The sequence below is a fragment of the Prinia subflava genome, chromosome 10, assembly GCF_021018805.1.
Source record: "Prinia subflava isolate CZ2003 ecotype Zambia chromosome 10, Cam_Psub_1.2, whole genome shotgun sequence".
Taxonomy (NCBI): Eukaryota; Metazoa; Chordata; class Aves; order Passeriformes; family Cisticolidae; genus Prinia; species Prinia subflava.
In genome coordinates, this window is record NC_086256.1 from 17860643 (window position 1) to 17879257 (window position 18615).

The 18615-nt window shown below is 40.2% G+C and overlaps 1 protein-coding gene across 1 annotated transcript in view; it reads right to left on the reverse strand.

The window, feature by feature from the left end:
* The window catches only part of DPYD (dihydropyrimidine dehydrogenase), a 334900-nt gene that overhangs the window by 45614 nt on the left and 270671 nt on the right, over positions 1–18615 (reverse strand). The window contains exon 20 of the mRNA XM_063407573.1: positions 234–413. Coding sequence (XP_063263643.1) covers positions 234–413 — 180 coding nt within the window. The remainder of the gene's footprint in view (positions 1–233; positions 414–18615) is intronic.

Genomic DNA, 18615 nt, shown 5'->3' on the forward strand with positions numbered 1-18615 from the left:
AGAGATCATATTTATAGTAAAAATGTTAGCCCATATCAAATCATTTCAAGTTTTTCTTCTTAAGCTGCCTACATATTTGTTAATATTCAGAAGGAAAATGACTTGGTGACTAATTGTGACAGCACCAGTGATTAATCAAGGTAAGTAGCAGAAACTGCATACAATGATTGTGGAATTACATTCAAAACCAAGACATGGTGTTAATATACAGGAATGGCAATAAAACGACATACCTTTCCCATCAGATCAGCAATTCTAGGTACTGGTTTTCCTTTCTGATGGCACATGGTTGCAGGGCTCTGTCCATTCCAGTCTTCAAGCTCCTCAATGCTTTTCAGGTAAAGAAGAGCTCGCAGTCCAGTGCAGTAGTCATCAATAACAGTGAAATCTTGATTTTGGATCGCACTGCACACCTACGAAATGCAAGTCAGTTGTCAGCACCATCTGGCAGAGAAGCATATAGAACTAGCAAACTCTTTGGATTTACTGATTATCAGGTGACCCTTCCTGCAATCCCACTGGGAAAGAACTACAAAAATTAAGGATTATGGTCTGTTTAATCCTATGTCATGGTATCACCACTGCAGTTCAGAAAAGAAAGGGCTCTATAACATCAGTTATGCCCAGATTTCCCTTGGACAAGACCTGAGGGCTGTTCAGAGATAAACCTGCAAGCCCAGCCCCAGATGTGCCTGCTGGAGAGCTGCTCTGAGCATGCCAGCACACTGGCAAACCACCCCCTGTGCTCAGAGCTTTGCCTGCAGACACTCAGAGGTATCCCCAGCCTGCTCTGCTCAGGAAGCACAGGCACAACCAGTTAGGTCCCAGCCTAGCAAATCACAAAACCATAGACTTGCTGAGACTGGAAAGCATCTCTTGAAATCTTGTTGGTCAACCTCCAGCTCAGAGAAGGGTCAACTACCCAACACTGTATCCAGTCAGGATTTGAATATCTCCAAATATAGAGACTCTCTGGGGAACCTGGTTCAGTGTTCAGTATCACTTGCAGCTTTTTTCTTATATTAAATGGAATTTCCCACGTTTCAGTTTGTGCCCATTGTTTCTTGCCATTCCACTGGATAGTCCTGAGATGAATCTGGATCCAGTGGAAGTGTCTCAGCAAACAGCACTCATTAAACTGACCTGTTAGTTTGAGGTGAGCATTGCCAGGCACAAAACAGAGCAAGCCCTTCTGCTACTCAGTGCAACTGGAAGGCCAGGCCACTTTATTTGAGATACTTCAGAAGCAAAAATAGCAAAATGGCTTTATAAACATATAAAGCAGTGATCCCTGACCTGCAGAGCTTAACATGTAAACACAAAACTACTGAGAGCAGAGAACAGTCTGACCATTTACATGGGTTCTTCTAGAGCATGCTGAGGATATCAGCTCAGACTTAAACCCACAGAGATCCCCAACCAAACTGACAACTGAATAAAAAAATCCCTGACTGTTGTCTGAATGCCTTCTCATTAGCTAAACTCTAATCAGCCATCAGTGACAAGGTGCAGTGTTGATTGAGTGCTGTTAATTATCAGTCTCTGGAAATGCTCTGAAATTCCAGATGTGTCAGTGTTTTCAGCCTCTGATTCAGCTTTTATTGTAGAAGCTGAAAGGAATGCTTCTGATAATACCTTGACTCCATGCACACATAGTGAACACAACAATGAAATAGCCACCTACTTTAGAACATGAATTGGTGCATATAGACAGGCACAAACACATCCACACTTGTTGGATGTGGAAACACACTTTAGATGATAATTGACATCAACATTTAAAAACACAGGAAATGGACTATCATTTTCCCCATTTCAGAAATGGCAATACAACTTGCAGTCCTGAAGACAGGTACACATCACATTGGGAAATACCATATACTACCACTGAGCAAGAAAAAAACTAAGGGCAAACTATGAAATAAGCACAATAACATTTTCTATGCAGTGCATTTACATTACAAAAAGTCTGTTTCTATGGAGAAACAGTGTGGGCATTAATTAGGTCTGTTATACCTTCCACAGGCTTCAAGACGCTATTTTTTTTTATGGCAATTATAGAGAGCATCATAATTACTTCCCATACAGGTTATTTAACTGCAAAACACCAGTGATGCTTATTGAAACCTTTTGGTACAGCAAGGAATTCTCTGGGTTTTTTTAGTATATAGATAACACTTTTATTATCTACTCTTAAAAATACTAAAACTGAAAAAAAAATGCAGTTAAAAGCCATGTCATGTCACTTGAAATAAGTTCAGACACTTTTGTCAAAATCCTGAAATATTTTGACAGGATGTATACACATAAGATACACCCGAGGATACCTGTAATAACCTTATAAATAAAGAGGCTTTTACTGTTTTCCAGCTTGTGGTGCAGTGTTATGAACTGCAATAATATAAAAATGTGTGGAGGATAATAACACACTAAGAGCTAACTCTTTGATCCCTGTGGTTCTATATGCAGTGCACTATTTTTCATCCCTAGAAAGCCAGGGAAGTTCCAGAACTGAAGGCAAAATGTAATGTTTAAGAAAAATGTAAATCTCTGCATCAAAGAAAATTGTTACATGACATGGAAAGGCTTAGAAGGCTTAGAAGTGGTCTCAAACAATCCTCCTCTTCTGTAGAAACCTTATGACTGTGGTGCCCAGTGTTGTGGATAGTTAGCCAAAGACATGCCTGTCACTGATTTCATTTGGATAAAAGCAAGTGCTTATGTTTATGGGCCCTTCCTAGAACAAGAGAGCTTCAAAATTAACACATACAAACCCAGCTGAAATAGTTTTGCCATGTTTTTGGCAAATTCCAAAATTCTGAGCTTATGTTACACAAATCAGATGGTGAGATTTGTATTTTAGGCTTACAGTATCTTCCATCAATCAGTGTAGAAGCCTTTGCTGCATTTTAAAAGGTGGTGAACAAAGTCAGGATAAAAGGTCGCCATGACCCATCAGCCATGACAATTTCTACACCACAGAGAGAGGTTTTCAGCATCATACCTGGCTGCCTCTGAATCACCAGTTTAAATGACACTGTGTCCTCTTTTCAGCACAAAAGAAGTGGCAGGGCAATAGACCAGGTGAGACTTAAACTCAGCCATCCAGAAAAATCACGGAAGAACTGAACCAGCCCATCTCCACACCTCATTAATGCCCCCGCTTTGCTCCAGCTGCTTGCACTGGGTACATGCACTTGGCTCCCTTGCAAAGCTCAGTGCTGAGCCTGAGCCCCCTCTGCTGCAGTCCAGATATTGCTGTATCCACAACGGTTGCTACCAGCTCTCATTTAATGTCTTATTAAGCCACCTCAGGAGGAGGGGAAGGCGAGAAGTGCTGTGTAAGGGCTGCTGTCCATGCCTCGCACACCGATGGAGCAGCAGCAGAACTGCAACCAGCCCTGCCCGCCCAGCCCCTCTCCTCAGCACCAAACACAGCAGAATGTGCTTCCCTTTAGACCCTGAAGCAAAGCCCTGGACAGCACTGAGAGCTCCCAAGTGAGAACACCCTGCTATGCTGTGCCAGAGCAGTGGTCTGTACCCCATGACCAGCCACAGCCGCTCACAGACGAGCACACGAGACAGAGCGCGCCTGGAGCTGTGGGGTTTGTCAGCCCAGGCTCTGGCAAGCAGCAGTGCTGGGACTTTGCACAGCAGGGATGGCACCTGCTTAATATCCCTTAATCCTAAATAATCCAGGTGGATTTGTTTAGTGAGTAACGTTCAGCTGTTCACTGACCCAGCCTTTCACCTGAAACACTTAGGTAGAAGGTATCATCTGTGGAAGCTGAGAGGCTGGCCCTGTGCAGGATCCTACGGGACAGAGTGAAGCCCAGGTCACAACAAAGCTGCCAGCTGTACTGCTGACAAGTGCTGTCCTGCTGTCTTGCTTGTGTTGGTCTCTAGCTTTGGACTAGAACTTGGAGCAGAAGAAAAAGGTGCTGCATTTTTCCTGTTTAGGCAAGTAGTGGGTATTATTAATTTTGCACAAGTATGCAGGGAGGTAAATTTGCACAATCTTGCTTTTACTGCATTGCCTGGTTCTGTACTAATAGTAGAGTTGCTACAAATTAGTTTTGGATCTTCTACCTTTTCTCCCAGATCCAGACTCCAATGATTGCCTCTTATATCCCAAAGGAGACACCTAGGCCAACATGCAATGTGTGATCAATGATATTGCGCTCTTAGTATTCTGAAATCCAAAACTTCTCGGCATAGGTTGCAACTGTAAGTTACAATTCTAACCTGTACAGATATGTCTGAGATAATAAAAGACACAATACCTGCTTTGCTACTGGTAAACATACACCAAATTATCTCATTGGGGAATGGGGATATGAAATGAATCACAGGTTAAGGCTCTAGGTAAAACTGTTCTGCAAAATGAATGATGGTAGAGGCCTGCAAAAGTCCCTGCTGATGTCTTTCATAAGAAATGACCAGTCTGCTCTATTACTAAATAAACATAAAAACTGAGTTCAACTTTGTCACAGGATCTAGAGACATTACAAGTCTTACCCAAGGAACTGGAGTAAATTGTAAGGAGATTATTATCGTGTAAAGTAATTTTTACAGGTTACAAGGCTTTTAGTAAACATTCACATGAATCTGAAACTTTTAATTCATATATTTTGACAAAAAAGTTTACTACTGCTGACAAGAACTTCCATATCAGTCACAAAGCATTATAAACACCTTTGCTGTTAGCAGAATCATTATACAATAAAGAGATGCCAATTTCTGAACTGTTTACTGAGGCAAATCCCCTGCACTGTTTTTTGAAAGCTTTGTGTAAAACCTTTCAGTTTTGTCCATAGCCTGTGTTTCTCAAAACAATGGGAAGAATACCCAGACATTAAATTTTATTCCTGTTTCACTCTCTACAAAAATGGAAGTGGTTCCTGTCCAAAATTTGGCATATCCTGACAGACTGTATGGAAGACCTGTGCCATCCATGCAGAATTCGGACAGAATGCCTGAGGCATTTCCAGCCAGATCACCCAGTAAAGCAGACCCTGTTCAGTGCATTTTCCCTTTGGGATATCTTGTAGAGGTGAAATCTTTTCCTGTAACACTAGAAGAGGACACAGTGAAGTCCTCTTGAGGCTGTGCAGTCTCTCTTACCGTGTGACCTTCAGTTTTTACATAAACTCATTATTGTATGGCAAAATCCCAGCTGGACAGGTGATGATGGGGAAGGTGGTGACAGAAATGAACCCTAGTCCCTACCTGCATTATTTCTATTCCATCAATAGCTGGGATTTCAGCAGAGGCCAAAGAGGAGAGGAAGATCTAAACATGCTTGTGTCAGTTTTTCCCTACACCACTTTCACCCAATAAGAGGTATTGTGTATAATCTCACATACTGCTAGATCACCTCAAAAGACTGGAGCAGGTCACAGAATCTAGCCTGTCCGATAATGTGTTGTTTTGCAAGAAGAGAGTAAGTATTCTCAGTGTGACAAGATCTGTGTGAACAAAACCCCTGTAATGTCTGGCAGCTGTTGTGCTCCAATTTGAAATTGTTTCAAAGCACTCTTAGACGGCTTTGCAAGTGAGGAATTTGTTCTGGGAGACAATAGCTTGGAGAAAATTTTAATTTTTACACCCCTCTGAAATATATGTATCTCTCTTCAGGATATGGGTGTAAAATAATTGTCACTTTTATGAAAACAGAAGTAACAGTGAGGAGGCAGATGGGCGGCAGTGATACACGGTCTAGAAGCACGAAGATTGATGGGTATATATTTGTATATACAAATGCAAATCACATAGCTTGACTGTTCTACCATATTAGTTTCCATTTGTTGTAGCTGTACAACATCAAAGCAGTGATGTCTCCGTATATTGCATTTAGTGGTAATGTAACGGACTACCAAAAAAAAAAAAAAATCAAAGTGAGAGTTCCTAAGTAGTTTCCTGGCAATTGAGACAGCAGGCTCTTTCATCTGTGCTGTAACTGTGGCAGTGCATTGATTTAAACTCCTTCTGAGATCTCAAATGCTTTTCTATTCGTAGGTCTCACTGGCTGCTTTCTTTTTGCCTTTTTTCCCCTTCAAATGATAAAATTCTAGCATTTAGCAGAATGCCGTCTTGCTTCCCCAGAAGCTGAAGACTTATTTCAGCTTTGGTTCTAAACTGCAAAGGATTTGTAAATAAAATAGCTCTAAAAATGTCATTCGATTAACAAATTGGCCTTTGACTTCACAATTTCTAATATTCTGACCACAGCAAAGGGAGAAACAACTATTATTTCTCTGAGATACCTGTGAGAGGGTTTACAATGCATTAACAATTGTGCTTTGCCATGAATTTGGTTGACTCTCTTTGAAATATTTTTACGTACGTTGAAATATTTCTACTGGTACGTTCAAATGGTAAACAAAAGGTTTACATTTTATATGGTAATATATTTTCAATTTTAGCATAATCAGCTTTCTGTAGAAGATTTCTTCTTCTATTACAAATTATTCCTGATAAGTATTGAAGATATAAATCCCCCTTCTTGTTGGAGAAACATTTATGAATGCTTGAGCTGTTATTTAATGTATAGTTGAAGCTACTGCTTTCTTGATTAGGTTCTATTGATTGTGATTCTTGTGAAAAAACCTGAAGCTGTGAATGAATGCAAGATGGTTCAGGAAGGATTCTGTTTGTGCCCACCTGTGTGTCTATACGAATTGCCAACATTAAGAAGGCTAATTTTATTTTAGAGGGCAAGAGCACTCACACAATTTAAGATTTGATCTCAAAGGCAACTAGTAAAAACTGACTTGACTAAAGGGAGATCTTTCTGGTCCATACAATCTATATGCTGCATAGCTGTTGCCTATGGAAATGAAAATGTATGTTTTCTAGTTCCTGTACAATAATTTAGATGTGCCCAGATCTCCAAAGCAAAAAGCAGCAGACACTGCACAGGTTGTCTGACACAGTGCTCATAATAATGTGGCGATGTGAGAGCATGCAGACAAATAAAATCTCCTCTGAGAGGTGTTTGTGTATGTACAACCTCCAGGACACCAATGTCTATGGAAAGGCTGCCTCTCTAATGATGGTTCCTCCTCCTCATGTCTCACTGAACACCAATTTACTAGAATGCTAAATGCATAGTTTAAATTATCCTTTCTATCTAATTATTACTTCTACTGGAGGTTTGTAGGATTAAGAACATTAGAGGAAGTGGTTTATGTGGTACAATCTTGGGAAAAAAACCTTGAGACTCTTTGTTTTAAAGAACAAATCTGTGAAAAGAAAAAGCTTCCAAAATATTGATACAGTACAGATGGAATGATTTGATTCACTCACATTAGCTGCTTAAATGACTCTAGAGATACAGGTTAGCAGATGGGATGTTACTTAACAAGTCTTCAGATACTGGATCGACACAAAACTGAATTGGATGATAGCTGATAGCCTTTTTAAAACATTACGATTGAACTAATATACATGAGCTAATGAACTACTATTTGTTTCAGTCTAGTACAGCTTTCAGAAAGCAGTTTGAAGGACTCAGATATTACATCTATGAATGGTCTGAATTATGGGGAAAAAAGCCCACCTAATCTTTTTTACTGAGTCCTAGACTTAAAGTCCTAATGAGCAGAGAGCTCACTAGTGACAGTTTGAGGGATAACACAGAGAAGAACAATTCAAAGATGCTAATAACTCCAGGCTCTGTAAAGCAGGCAACCATTCACATAAGGCTTAAGACATCTGTATTGGGAAAAAAAAAAAAAAAAAAAAAAAGGACTGGATAGTCCTATGCTATGTGGGTCTCAGTAAGTATTTTGTTATACCTCAAGAAATTTCATCAGGCAATCTTGAGATAAACTGTCATTCTAATCAAAAGTACAGGCTAATGTCAGTAAATAGTGAAATTATTTCTTAATTGATAATAAATACTTAAAGTATTTGAAGAAAATTACTTAAAAGGAGAAGGTCTCCAGCCCATGCAAGACAAGCTTATGGGATAAACACTGTATTTCCTGCACCTGCTTGGATCCCCTCCACAACAGGACAGCATAATGCTGACACAGTGTCAAGCAGAGCTGAGCTGGCACTTCGGGAGCATCGAGGCAGGGACTGCAGGCACGGGAATACGGATGCAGCACTGGGCAGCAGAAAGAGCCCCACAGCAGCCTCCTGACACAGGCTTACAGGGAAGCCTCCCCAGCACCAAGGGGATGGCTACTCTTCCTGGCAGAGAGACCTCAAAGTACCTGGTTTGGGGGCTGCAGCACAGGTCTTGTTCATGTACTGCACTCCAGCAACCCTGGGCAGCTGTGAGTGGCCAATGATGAAGGAGGAGAAAAAAGTTGAGAATCCATTAGCCACTTATCAGACGAGGGCACAGCAGGAGATAAGAGCACTATAAGGGATCCTTTAGGAATGTTATCCAATGCATTAATTCCTAGCCTACTCAAATCTATTTTTCCTCCCCTTAAGTTCTCCACTGCCAATTAATGTATCTTTGATCTAAATAGCTAAACTGGGTGTTTAGGAGTGGGAAACTGGTACTTATCAAGGGACCCTGAACGATGCAATTTTGTATCCCATGTCTTTGAGAGGGGAGATGCAGAATAAATCAGAATTTTCAGAAGGCTCCCTGAGGTAACTGTGGGTTTTTTCCCTGTCAACCACCCCTAGAGGAATGGTTATATTTTCTTATCTCACTAAAGCATTCTGTCAGTTCTCGGAACTACAAAGTGGACCTTTATGCAGTAGGTGGGCACACACATGGATAAAAGTGCTGATCGTGATCATCTTTCCTATGAAAACAAATATGATTCCACATGCCTTGAGCATCGAGGAGGCTGGGAAACAGCTTCATAATCAGCTGTGTATAGCAAATTGTATCATCGTACTGCAGATCTACAAAATGAATGATAGCTTTGAAAGCAGATGAACTAACTCCCTTGTGTAAACAGTCCAATCGCATACAGAGGTTCTACAACTATCTTTAAATGCATGCTGAATATCACACCATATTTCATTTATAAACACCCAAAGGTCTCACCTCTCTCTTATAAGTAGAGGGAAAATGAAATCCTTCAGCTCCCCCAGTGGTTCTGCAGCTGCTGGGACACATCACCAGTCGTGTAATGTAGATGTACATTTATTTGACCCATTTCCACAAGCCATACCCTTCAGCTCCAAAGAAATTTCAATAGCAGGTACCAATTAAGTCACTCAGACCTGGTGGTTTGATGATAAAAGTCATCAAGTACATTACTCAGCAGTTATCAGTATTTTTAGGTTTTTGTTTTCTAAGAGCAAGCCAACGGGAACACCATCATCTCTAGAATCGAGTGGGTCTGTTATCCCTTTTTTGGAAAGGTGTATTTGTCAGAGATGAGTGTAGTTCTAGGAAAGCGTGCTTTTCAGCAAAGAATGGTGTTCTGAAAATCATGTGGAAAAGTTTCAGAATTACCAATATGTGCTGTTTGACAACACCGAATGCAATGGCTCCATTTAACTTGAAAATGTCTGTTTTGCAATCCAAGTTAATTGAAATGAAAAGGTCAAAACCAAATATGTTGCAAAAAGATTGAAACAGATTTGATTCAACCAAATAATATATTTTTCTTTAAATGTGTTAATTCCACACGTTTTTAGAATTTTGATTATCAGTGTAAACTGGAAAACTTTCCATGCTTAAACTTCCCTGTGACAGAATAACTATTTCCTCATCACTGGCAATAGTCAGTCTCATTAATGCCTAACAGATCCAGAGCAGATCTTCAGTGTTCATCCCAGGACACTCTGAATCAGACACAGCAGGGACTTGAGATCTATTTTGATTAAAAGAAATTTGTCAATGAAAACCAGTTCCCTCAAAGAAATTTTCAACAAATTCTAATGAGAACCATCTACTGTGGGACATCCTCCTGTGACTAGAATTTTGAAAGCTGCAGGCCTCTCAAAATCAAACAGAAAAGCAATTTTTCTATCTTGGAACCTCAATTCAGTCCTGCAATGATTAACCCCTCATCCTTGTGAGTCTTTCCCTCTAGTACTCTCACATTATATTTCAGCTAAAATTACTTTCATCCTTTATCAGCTTGCCTGTACGAATTTGTGCAGCAGCTGCTGTGTCCATTGAAGAGTGAGATTCATGTGAACAAAATAGTTCTGACCCTGCGAATCCTTCGTGTTGGAGATAAAAACCCACTTCCACATTTCCTTAGGGATTGTTTTACCTATCTCCGTCCAAATAACAAATATCAGCAAGAAAAGCAGCAATATAACTCATGATATTGAAGGAAGTTAAACCCTTTCTTAAATGTACTGCCAGCTTCCAAAATGCCAGCTTAGAAAAATAATGCTTTCTCTGTATTTTTTGTTCTAATTGCATGGATAAAAGAACCCCTCATCAGTCAGATCAAGCCGTGTCAGAGGGCTTGTGCTGTAACAGGAAAAAAGTTATTGCTCCCTCCTTCCTGTGCAGAAAACCCACTTTTCTGCCACTGGGAAAAGCAAAAGATCAGTGACCAAACTGCAGCCAGCCCAGCACCAAGCCCCAGCTGAGCTGCCCAGTGCATTCCTGTGCCAGTGCAGGCTCCAGGACCATGCCCTCCCTGAACACAACCTCTTCCACTGCTTGTCTTCCTTTTCTTCTTTTCACTGCCAGCTGCAGCCTCTGACTAAAAGATCAACAAAGCTGCTATGATACAGAAAGGAAAATTTCTTAAACACGTATTTTTTTGTATGACTGACAGTGTTTTCAAGAACTCTGATGGTAGAGCTTTGCAATACTGAATGGTTTATGTTCTCCCTTTTTGGAAAACAAGTCCCCTGCAGTTACAACACATATAAAATAAAACAAACAAACAAACAAAATCCCACAACAACCCCACAGGAAATTTCCTAAGTAATTATTTTGAGATGGCAGAAAGGAATAAAGAAACAGCATTTTCCACTGTCCTTATCTTGCCTTCTATTTATTTTCAATATCCAAGAAGGAGCTGGGTACAGTTTCAGATTCAATTTCCAGTCACCTCCACATGTACTCAAGGGAACTCAGTCTACAACAGAGCTAGCTTCATGTCTGAAAGTAAGCTGAGTAAAACAACTTGCCTATAATTTCATCAACTATTAACTGAGCCTCTTGTGAAGAGTCATCTCCACAATGCATTTACTTTCTAAACTTTAAACAAACTCATTTGGTGTCAATTCACACCATGTGCTTTATCTACATGGAGAACAGCTCTGTGCGTGCTCATGCAAGAGAGCAGCAGCATGAGTCCACATCAGTAGTGTGAATCCACATTAAAAATAGGTGCAGCAGTACTAGGTTTTCAAAGGACAAGCAATATTGTGGATCCTTGGGAGAGATGGAGAAAAACACATTGCCAAAGCAAGTATTCCTCCCATTGTCTCAATTCTGAAAGTCCCTGTGTGGCCAGACCCAAGGGAGCAGGGCAGACACCCAGGCAGAGCAGGGAAGGGGAGCAGATCCAGTGTTCCCAGGAGAACAAATCCCCTGCTGAGGCCAGGAGTGGCAGCTATAGGACAGCATTTGAACTGATGCTAAATTGAGACCTAATTGTTAGTAAATAATTATTACCATACAGTGATGGCTGAAACTATTTTGCATGAAAATTCATTACGAGAATGACAAATAGCAATTGTTACAGAATGAGCTTTAATTCATTCTTACAAATTTATGAAATAACAATCCTATCTATGCAGACTTCATTTACTAGCTGGTGAAATGAGCAGAAATAAAGGAAAGCTAATAGATAATTCCCCTAAGCAGCTCCAAATAAAATGCAGAACTAATGCAAAACTGCACAAAATAAAAGGCATTATTAATGCTGAATTTAGGCTGTAACTTTACAATGTGCTGATTTGAATACTGCAACTTTTCATTAAAAGTGGCAAAATAATATGTAAGAATCAATAATGAAAACCTTTTCTAATTTGATGTTTTTTGCAACTATAACAAAAAAACTTTATAGATTGTTTTTGTTTGAAAAATTCTGATTTCCTTTAAAAGAAATTCTCACAGAAGATTCTCACTATCAATTAGCAATTTGTCTCCCAGTCATCTGTAATGGAACAAGTGTGGCAGTCCTCTAATTACTTTTTGTTTTATTAGCAAAGACAGACAGTTGAGAACAGGTTGAATTTCTGTAATTAGCACTGGGCTAGGAAAAAAAATAGAAAATAATGAAATGTTTTCAGAAGTGAATGCTTGGGTATGTCTGTCCCAACTCTTTTCTCTCTTTCACGTTCATTTTTCTTAGGATTTTATGTCGACATGTTCAAATAGCACTTTGTTCCCTCTTTTGTTTCTGCATGTACTGCAAATTTCATCTCTGCAGAGAACGGCCACTCCATTCAGCGCTGTATCCATTGAAGACTTTTCTCAGTGCGTGGCTCTGCGAGCAGTGGAGTTAATGATATCTGGCTTCCAGCAGCTCTGTGTCTCCTGGTTGGGTTCTCTGACGTCTAATAAGGTGTGCCTGCCAATTAAAGTCTTTCCTGTGGCTGACACAGTCCTAACAGTGCTGTCCCATGCGGGTTCTCAGAGGTCTGATAAAGGTGAGCTCATAGTGTGGTGTGCTTACAGTGAAGGAATGCAGCTACTCTCTCTCCTCTGCCTTTTCTGTTTCTCAAAATTTGTTAGAGTGAAACACTTTCTCCCTTCTGGCAAATTTCAGTGAAAATGGCCACGAAAGCTCAAATGTGATGGAAGATACTCAAATGGATGTACAAATACCTATCAAGTTTCTTTGGAAATAGAGTCTAAAAACTGCACTTTCTACAGGAGAGTACACTTATCTCAATCAAAAGGCTTACATCTGAAAAGTGGTTTTGCCTTAAGTGGCATTTTTTTTCTTAAAAATCTTGGTGAGTCTAAAGTACCATCCCTTGAATCTTGTCTCATATCATTTTGGTAGCCTGACAGCACATCCAGCAATCTATTCTTCCCTCATCAATTTAAACCATGAGAGAAGAATTAGGTCTAGCATCCTAACTTTGTGTCAGGGACAGCTTTGTACAGGAAGGTTTTGTCCTTCTACCCCTAAAGCCACTGCCTGTGTCAGAAACCTCCCAGTGTGCAGCTGGTGCCCAAGTACGCCTGTTCTTGGGATTATCTTGGAGCACTTTCTGCCTGGCACAGAGCAAAGCCTGCAGCCTGTGCTCCTCCCGTGTGCTGGGGTAAGGGGGCAGGGGAAGGGCTGGCTCTTTGGGAGCCCAGGCGGCAGCAGCACAGCCTTGCTCTGCCACACCGATGGCACCCAGTGGCTCTTTGGGATTTGCAGCAATCCACCCGACTTCATGCTCCTCATACAGGGCTGAGACAAAGGACTCTGTCTGCATTCAAAATCATGGCTATTCATTGCAAGACAAAGTCTTCTTTCCCCAATGGTTATCAGTAGAAACTTAACCTGTAATTTCAAAACACAGGGCCAGCTCCCTCACTCCCCTGCTCTGCACTCCCATGATTTGAATGTCTTTTAGTTCTTCACTCTGCATTAAATGGCATGAATAGTAATTCCAGGATGAGAATTTTTTGGCCTGATCTTATCCTCACTTAACTAAGGTATCAGAGTCTTCATTGACTTCAACAGACACTGACACAGACTAAAAAGAAGGGTAATGAAGTACATGGAGAACCAGATCTCTATTTTGCAGTTCTGTAGCCATAAAAAAAGTACAGAGCTCCTTAAAGGGTTTCACATTTGCACAAATACAATAACAATACTTTCTCATGGATCAAGTCCCACGTTTTTGTGATGGAAAAGCCTGTTTATTCACATACAAAGGGCCATCCTGCTGTTATAAAAATCTCTCAACTAAATGCTTCAGTAAAAGCCTGCTGAAGAAAAACTAGTAATCAAATTGCCCTGAATCCCTTGAGACTTTTTTTCCAAAGAGGTACCAACATGAAGGCTTGTTGAAAATGTTAAAAATCCTGAAGCAGTGTCACAAAAACCACTGTGTTCCATGTTGGAGGGAGAGTTAATCTTACAGAGGCAAAAGTCATCACTATTGCTTTCCTGTCATGGGCTTTCCCATTTCCAGAATGATCCCTGAGGTCCCACCCACACCTGGTGCTGGGCAGGAGAGAAGGGCAGGGGCAGATCCATCTTCATGGCAGCTCTGCCTGTGGTGGGGACACACTCCCACTTCTTGTCTGCTGAGAGATGAGGAGCTCACGGGGCAAGGCCAGGAGGCAGCAGGGGCACATGGGCAGGGCACGGTGAGGACAAGAGCACAGCGCCCACAGGAACAGCACTGCAGGGCCCTGCATCCCAGCCAGGACGAGAGGGACATGAGGGAGGAGGAGGGTGGATCTGAAAAAGGGCTCAGGGCAAAGCCACGGGCAGTCCCACTGAGAAGCAGAATTCCATGGGTGGATTTTAAATCATTGCTGGGTAGAAAACCTTACAGACATCCACCTCTGCAACTGAGGACAGGTGTGACCTCAATACTTTGTGAGAAAAGACATTTATTTGAAAAGGAATCCAGATTCTTTACATGAAAATTACCAATATTCCAGATGAACAAAGTTTTCCATACCAGAATATAATGCTGAAAGGTTCTACCATGAAACAAGTATACTTTAAAAAGCACCCCTTTGTTCTACCTCTTTTTTTAGTTACATCTGCTGGAAATAATGACTACAGAATCTCTTTCAACAAAAGGTCATTTATGTCAATGGACAGAACACAGAGGATCAGATCACCTGCTGTAATTGCAAATTAATGCTCTACTGCTAATGCATTAACTACACAATATTGATCTACAATTGAATCATACAGGCTACTGTGAAGTGATTTTTACTTTAATATTTTTATGCTTTTATTGCTTTTTCCATAATGCATTTTCTCTTTCCACTGGAATTTTCTATAATTGTTTCCCATTTTAATTTCCTGCAGCAAGATGACTTTAAAAAATGTATGTCTCTTTCAAAACCCTGCAAAAATCTAACAAATCATCAGTGTGACATGGTAATCATACATATGTTGCAAAACATGCAAAATTTTTTGATACATATCTAATTTTGATAAATTGGGGTTTTAAAAAAAGCTTACTTAAATTAGAAATAAATACCTCAGCCTTACTGGAAAACTGTAATAATGACATGTATCACTGAAAGGAGCTTCCTGATATTTCTGGAGCTCCTGGTATACAATGAGTGCAGGATTATCTTCATATTAAAATTCTGAGTTCTTTGGGGGGTGTTTTTGGTTTTTTTTAAATTTTTTTTTTTTTTCATGCTTATACTGAAAAGGGGTTGGTAGATTCGGGTATCATACTGCCATGGAATCAGCTGAAGAATAACTGAAATGTTTCAGGATCATTAATGAGAAATTAAAAAACAAATGGGGTCTTTTTGTAAGTGTTTCTGAAGTCCATTAAGGGGAAGAATGCTCTGTTAAACTGCTGCATAAAATCTTAAGCCCAGCTACTTCTGATTACAATAACCTACTTTGTTTTCCATACTGGCTGCAAAATTCTTTACATCTAAACCCTTTTGTGAATAACAATACTAAGATGTTGCCCTCCATCTTCTAAAGGAAGGAATAGAACATAGAAACTCTCTCCCCCCACCATTTCCTAATACACCTGCTTAATACCACTTGAGGTGATTGTGGCATATACAGCAAAATACGGTTTATCACCTGACTCCTGACTTGCATTCCTGTGTACAATGTTTTGCAAATGGAAAATAAATCCTGGTGTTTCAAAAACAAAAGCAATTGGAAAAAATAATGTAGAACTGATTGCAGGTGGAATATCTGAAGAGGAAAACCTGATCTTGCTTTTAATGGAATAACATTCATTATTCATAAATCATTCCTCTAAAAGATATGCTACATTGCAATTAAATCAACTCACACAAAGACTCCTTATTAACCCAGGCCACGAATGCCCTGCTCCCATGGCAGAGAAGACACAGGACTCTTGTTGGGACACGAGGAAGGGAAGCCCAGTGGCCAAGCAAGTGCTGCTGTCCCAGGCTCTGGAGCTGGGCTGCATGGATAGATCAGTACAGCCTGTGCTACTCTGCAGCATGGGACCATGTTTAGTGCTGGATGATCTGGCAGTCCCCACCCTTCCCAAGCACTGTGGGGTGACAGGGTGCTGAGAGCAGTGACACACGCCACTTTGAAGCCCACTGCCTCTTTGGCACAGCTGAGCACAGAGCACTGCCAAAGCTCTGGCTGCTTGCTCCCTGCCTCTGCATCAGTCATAAGGCATCCTCGTGGCTTTGGAAATGTGGAGTAGATCACAAAATGTGCAGTCGTGTGTCAGTCTGAGTGTCTCTCCAGAACCACCTCCAGGAGTATCCAAAGCAGACACTTTAGATAAGGCTAGCGGACACATACAGAATTCCCCCGGTACAGTCCCAGCTTCTACCTGCTTAACTCAGGGACTTGTATGCAGTGAATCTTAAATACTGAATCATTCAGTAGCTCACTTTATTTGATGTTATCTACAAATTCTGTACTCACTCTGTATGTCAGTACTGAGAGAGCAGAAGTGAAAATCAAAGCTGTAGGCAACAGAGGTTGTGGCTGCTGAAGGAGAGAGTTGGGCATTTGATACCAAGGACACGTGCAAGAGATTGGGATTAAGAATATTGAATTGGGATTAAGAATTGGAGAAAGAATATTAGTTGACTATTTGTATGACCTTGTTTAGGAGGAAAACAATGGGAATGAGTCTTATAATCCTAGCTGGGGACCAAAGATGACCTACGAAGATGAGGCTGTCTCCTTCTGTCTATCACAATGTATCTCATCTGAGAAGCAAACATGTTTCAGTCGAGTGCCAGCAAGTGCATTTCTTCCATGACTTTCTATAGAGATCGCTCATTGCCTTCTCCCCCCTTCCATCTTCCTTCCCATCGTGAGGGAAAGACTTACAGCCTGTATTCACAATCTTGCATGAAGCTTACTAAAGGCTTATTTTAAAATGGATGCAACTGAAGTAGTTCAGAACCTTACCTACAAAGCCACTTTAGAACCCATTTATCTGAGATTAGTTTAAATGACTTCCCTACTTTAGTGTAACAGAAATAAACCACTCAAACTGAGGATATTTTTGAACCAGAGGAATTTAAAATCAGTTCTAGAGATGACTTAAGTTAAACTGAAACCTAAGGACAAAATAAGAGCTTTCCAGCATCTCTGGGAAAAATTTGTTGAAGGGAGAAATTGTTCTGTAAAGGGCAAAAGATCCACATAGATCCAAGTCATTTGTGGATCCCAGTTTCAGAGAATTTGATTACTACTAAAAAAAACCCCAATAATTAATGTCTTGTAAATCAAATAGTCTTTCTCTTCAGCACTGACTGGAATGTCAACATGAAATTATATTTCAGAATTTCCCATTACCATTGGGACAAACGAACAGGGGAAAAAAAGAAAAAAGAAAAGAAAAGAAAAGAAAAGAAAAGAAAAGAAAAGAAAAGAAAAGAAAAGAAAAGAAAAGAAAAGAAAAGAAAAGAAAAGAAAAGAAAAGAAAAGAAAAGAAAAGAAAAGAAAAGAAAAGAAAAGAAAAGAAAAGAAAAGAAAAGAAAAGAAAAGAAAAGAAAAGAAAAGAAAAGAAAAGAAAAGAAAAGAAAAGAAAAGAAAAGAAAAGAAAAGAAAAGAAAGAAATGAGTAAAAAGAAACATCCATACAGTCTATATAAAATAGAAGTGCAAAGGTGACATTAAACCCCATGATTTTTAGTCATCCAGGAACAGACACAGCAGACACAGAACAGAAAATCATTTCATTCTGTGTAGTTCAGATCATGTAACATTGCTGCAGAAAGAGCCATCAAAACTGCAGCTCTATTAGCAATAATAAATGAATTGCATCTAGAGCACTAAAAACAGTTCCTTGCCAATTGTAATTCTTTTTGTAGACAAATACTGTCCTGTAATTTGCACCATTATTTACCATTTATATGGAAGAAGCTCTCAGACAATTGTGTAAGAAAGGTCAATCTTTTATCTGTCCACGAAAAACAAAAGTTTGAATCACTTTAATACAACTGAAAAAAAAAAAAAAAAAGGAAATGGTATTAATAAATCCAAGGAACATAGCAAGTCTATAAAAAAGGAACAGCCTTCTGCTTCAACTCCCAGAGATGCTAACTTTGATGTGCATTAAAAAAACCCCACCTAACCAAAATATTGAGCTGGAGCAGTTTTTTTTCTTTTTTTTCTGTGAAACACACCAAACAAACAACTAATTGCAGCAGTCACTGTAGCTGTGTAAAGAGGATGGTCACACTCAATCTAATTTCAATGTCAGAGCGAATTGTGGGAACGAAACCACTCTAGTCATCCCATGGAGTGACACAAAGCCAAAATTCACAGGATCCACAGCTGCTGTTGTCTATGTGGGACCGACAGATAAAGGGGCTGAACATCTACCAGAATGTAACAATATACGATGGAACAATAACATAAAGACCCCCTGCTCCTCAGCCATTCTAACATACATGCTGCAATGGTGCCCCGACATGCCTGGCAGAGCAGGTAAGAGCTGATTTTTGGCCAGTTTCCTGGTGCCTGTAATAGGAGGCCACCAAGACTTCCTTCCACGACAGGGACTAGCCAAGCATGGCAGTGCAGCCAGCAGCTCAAACCAGCCCTCT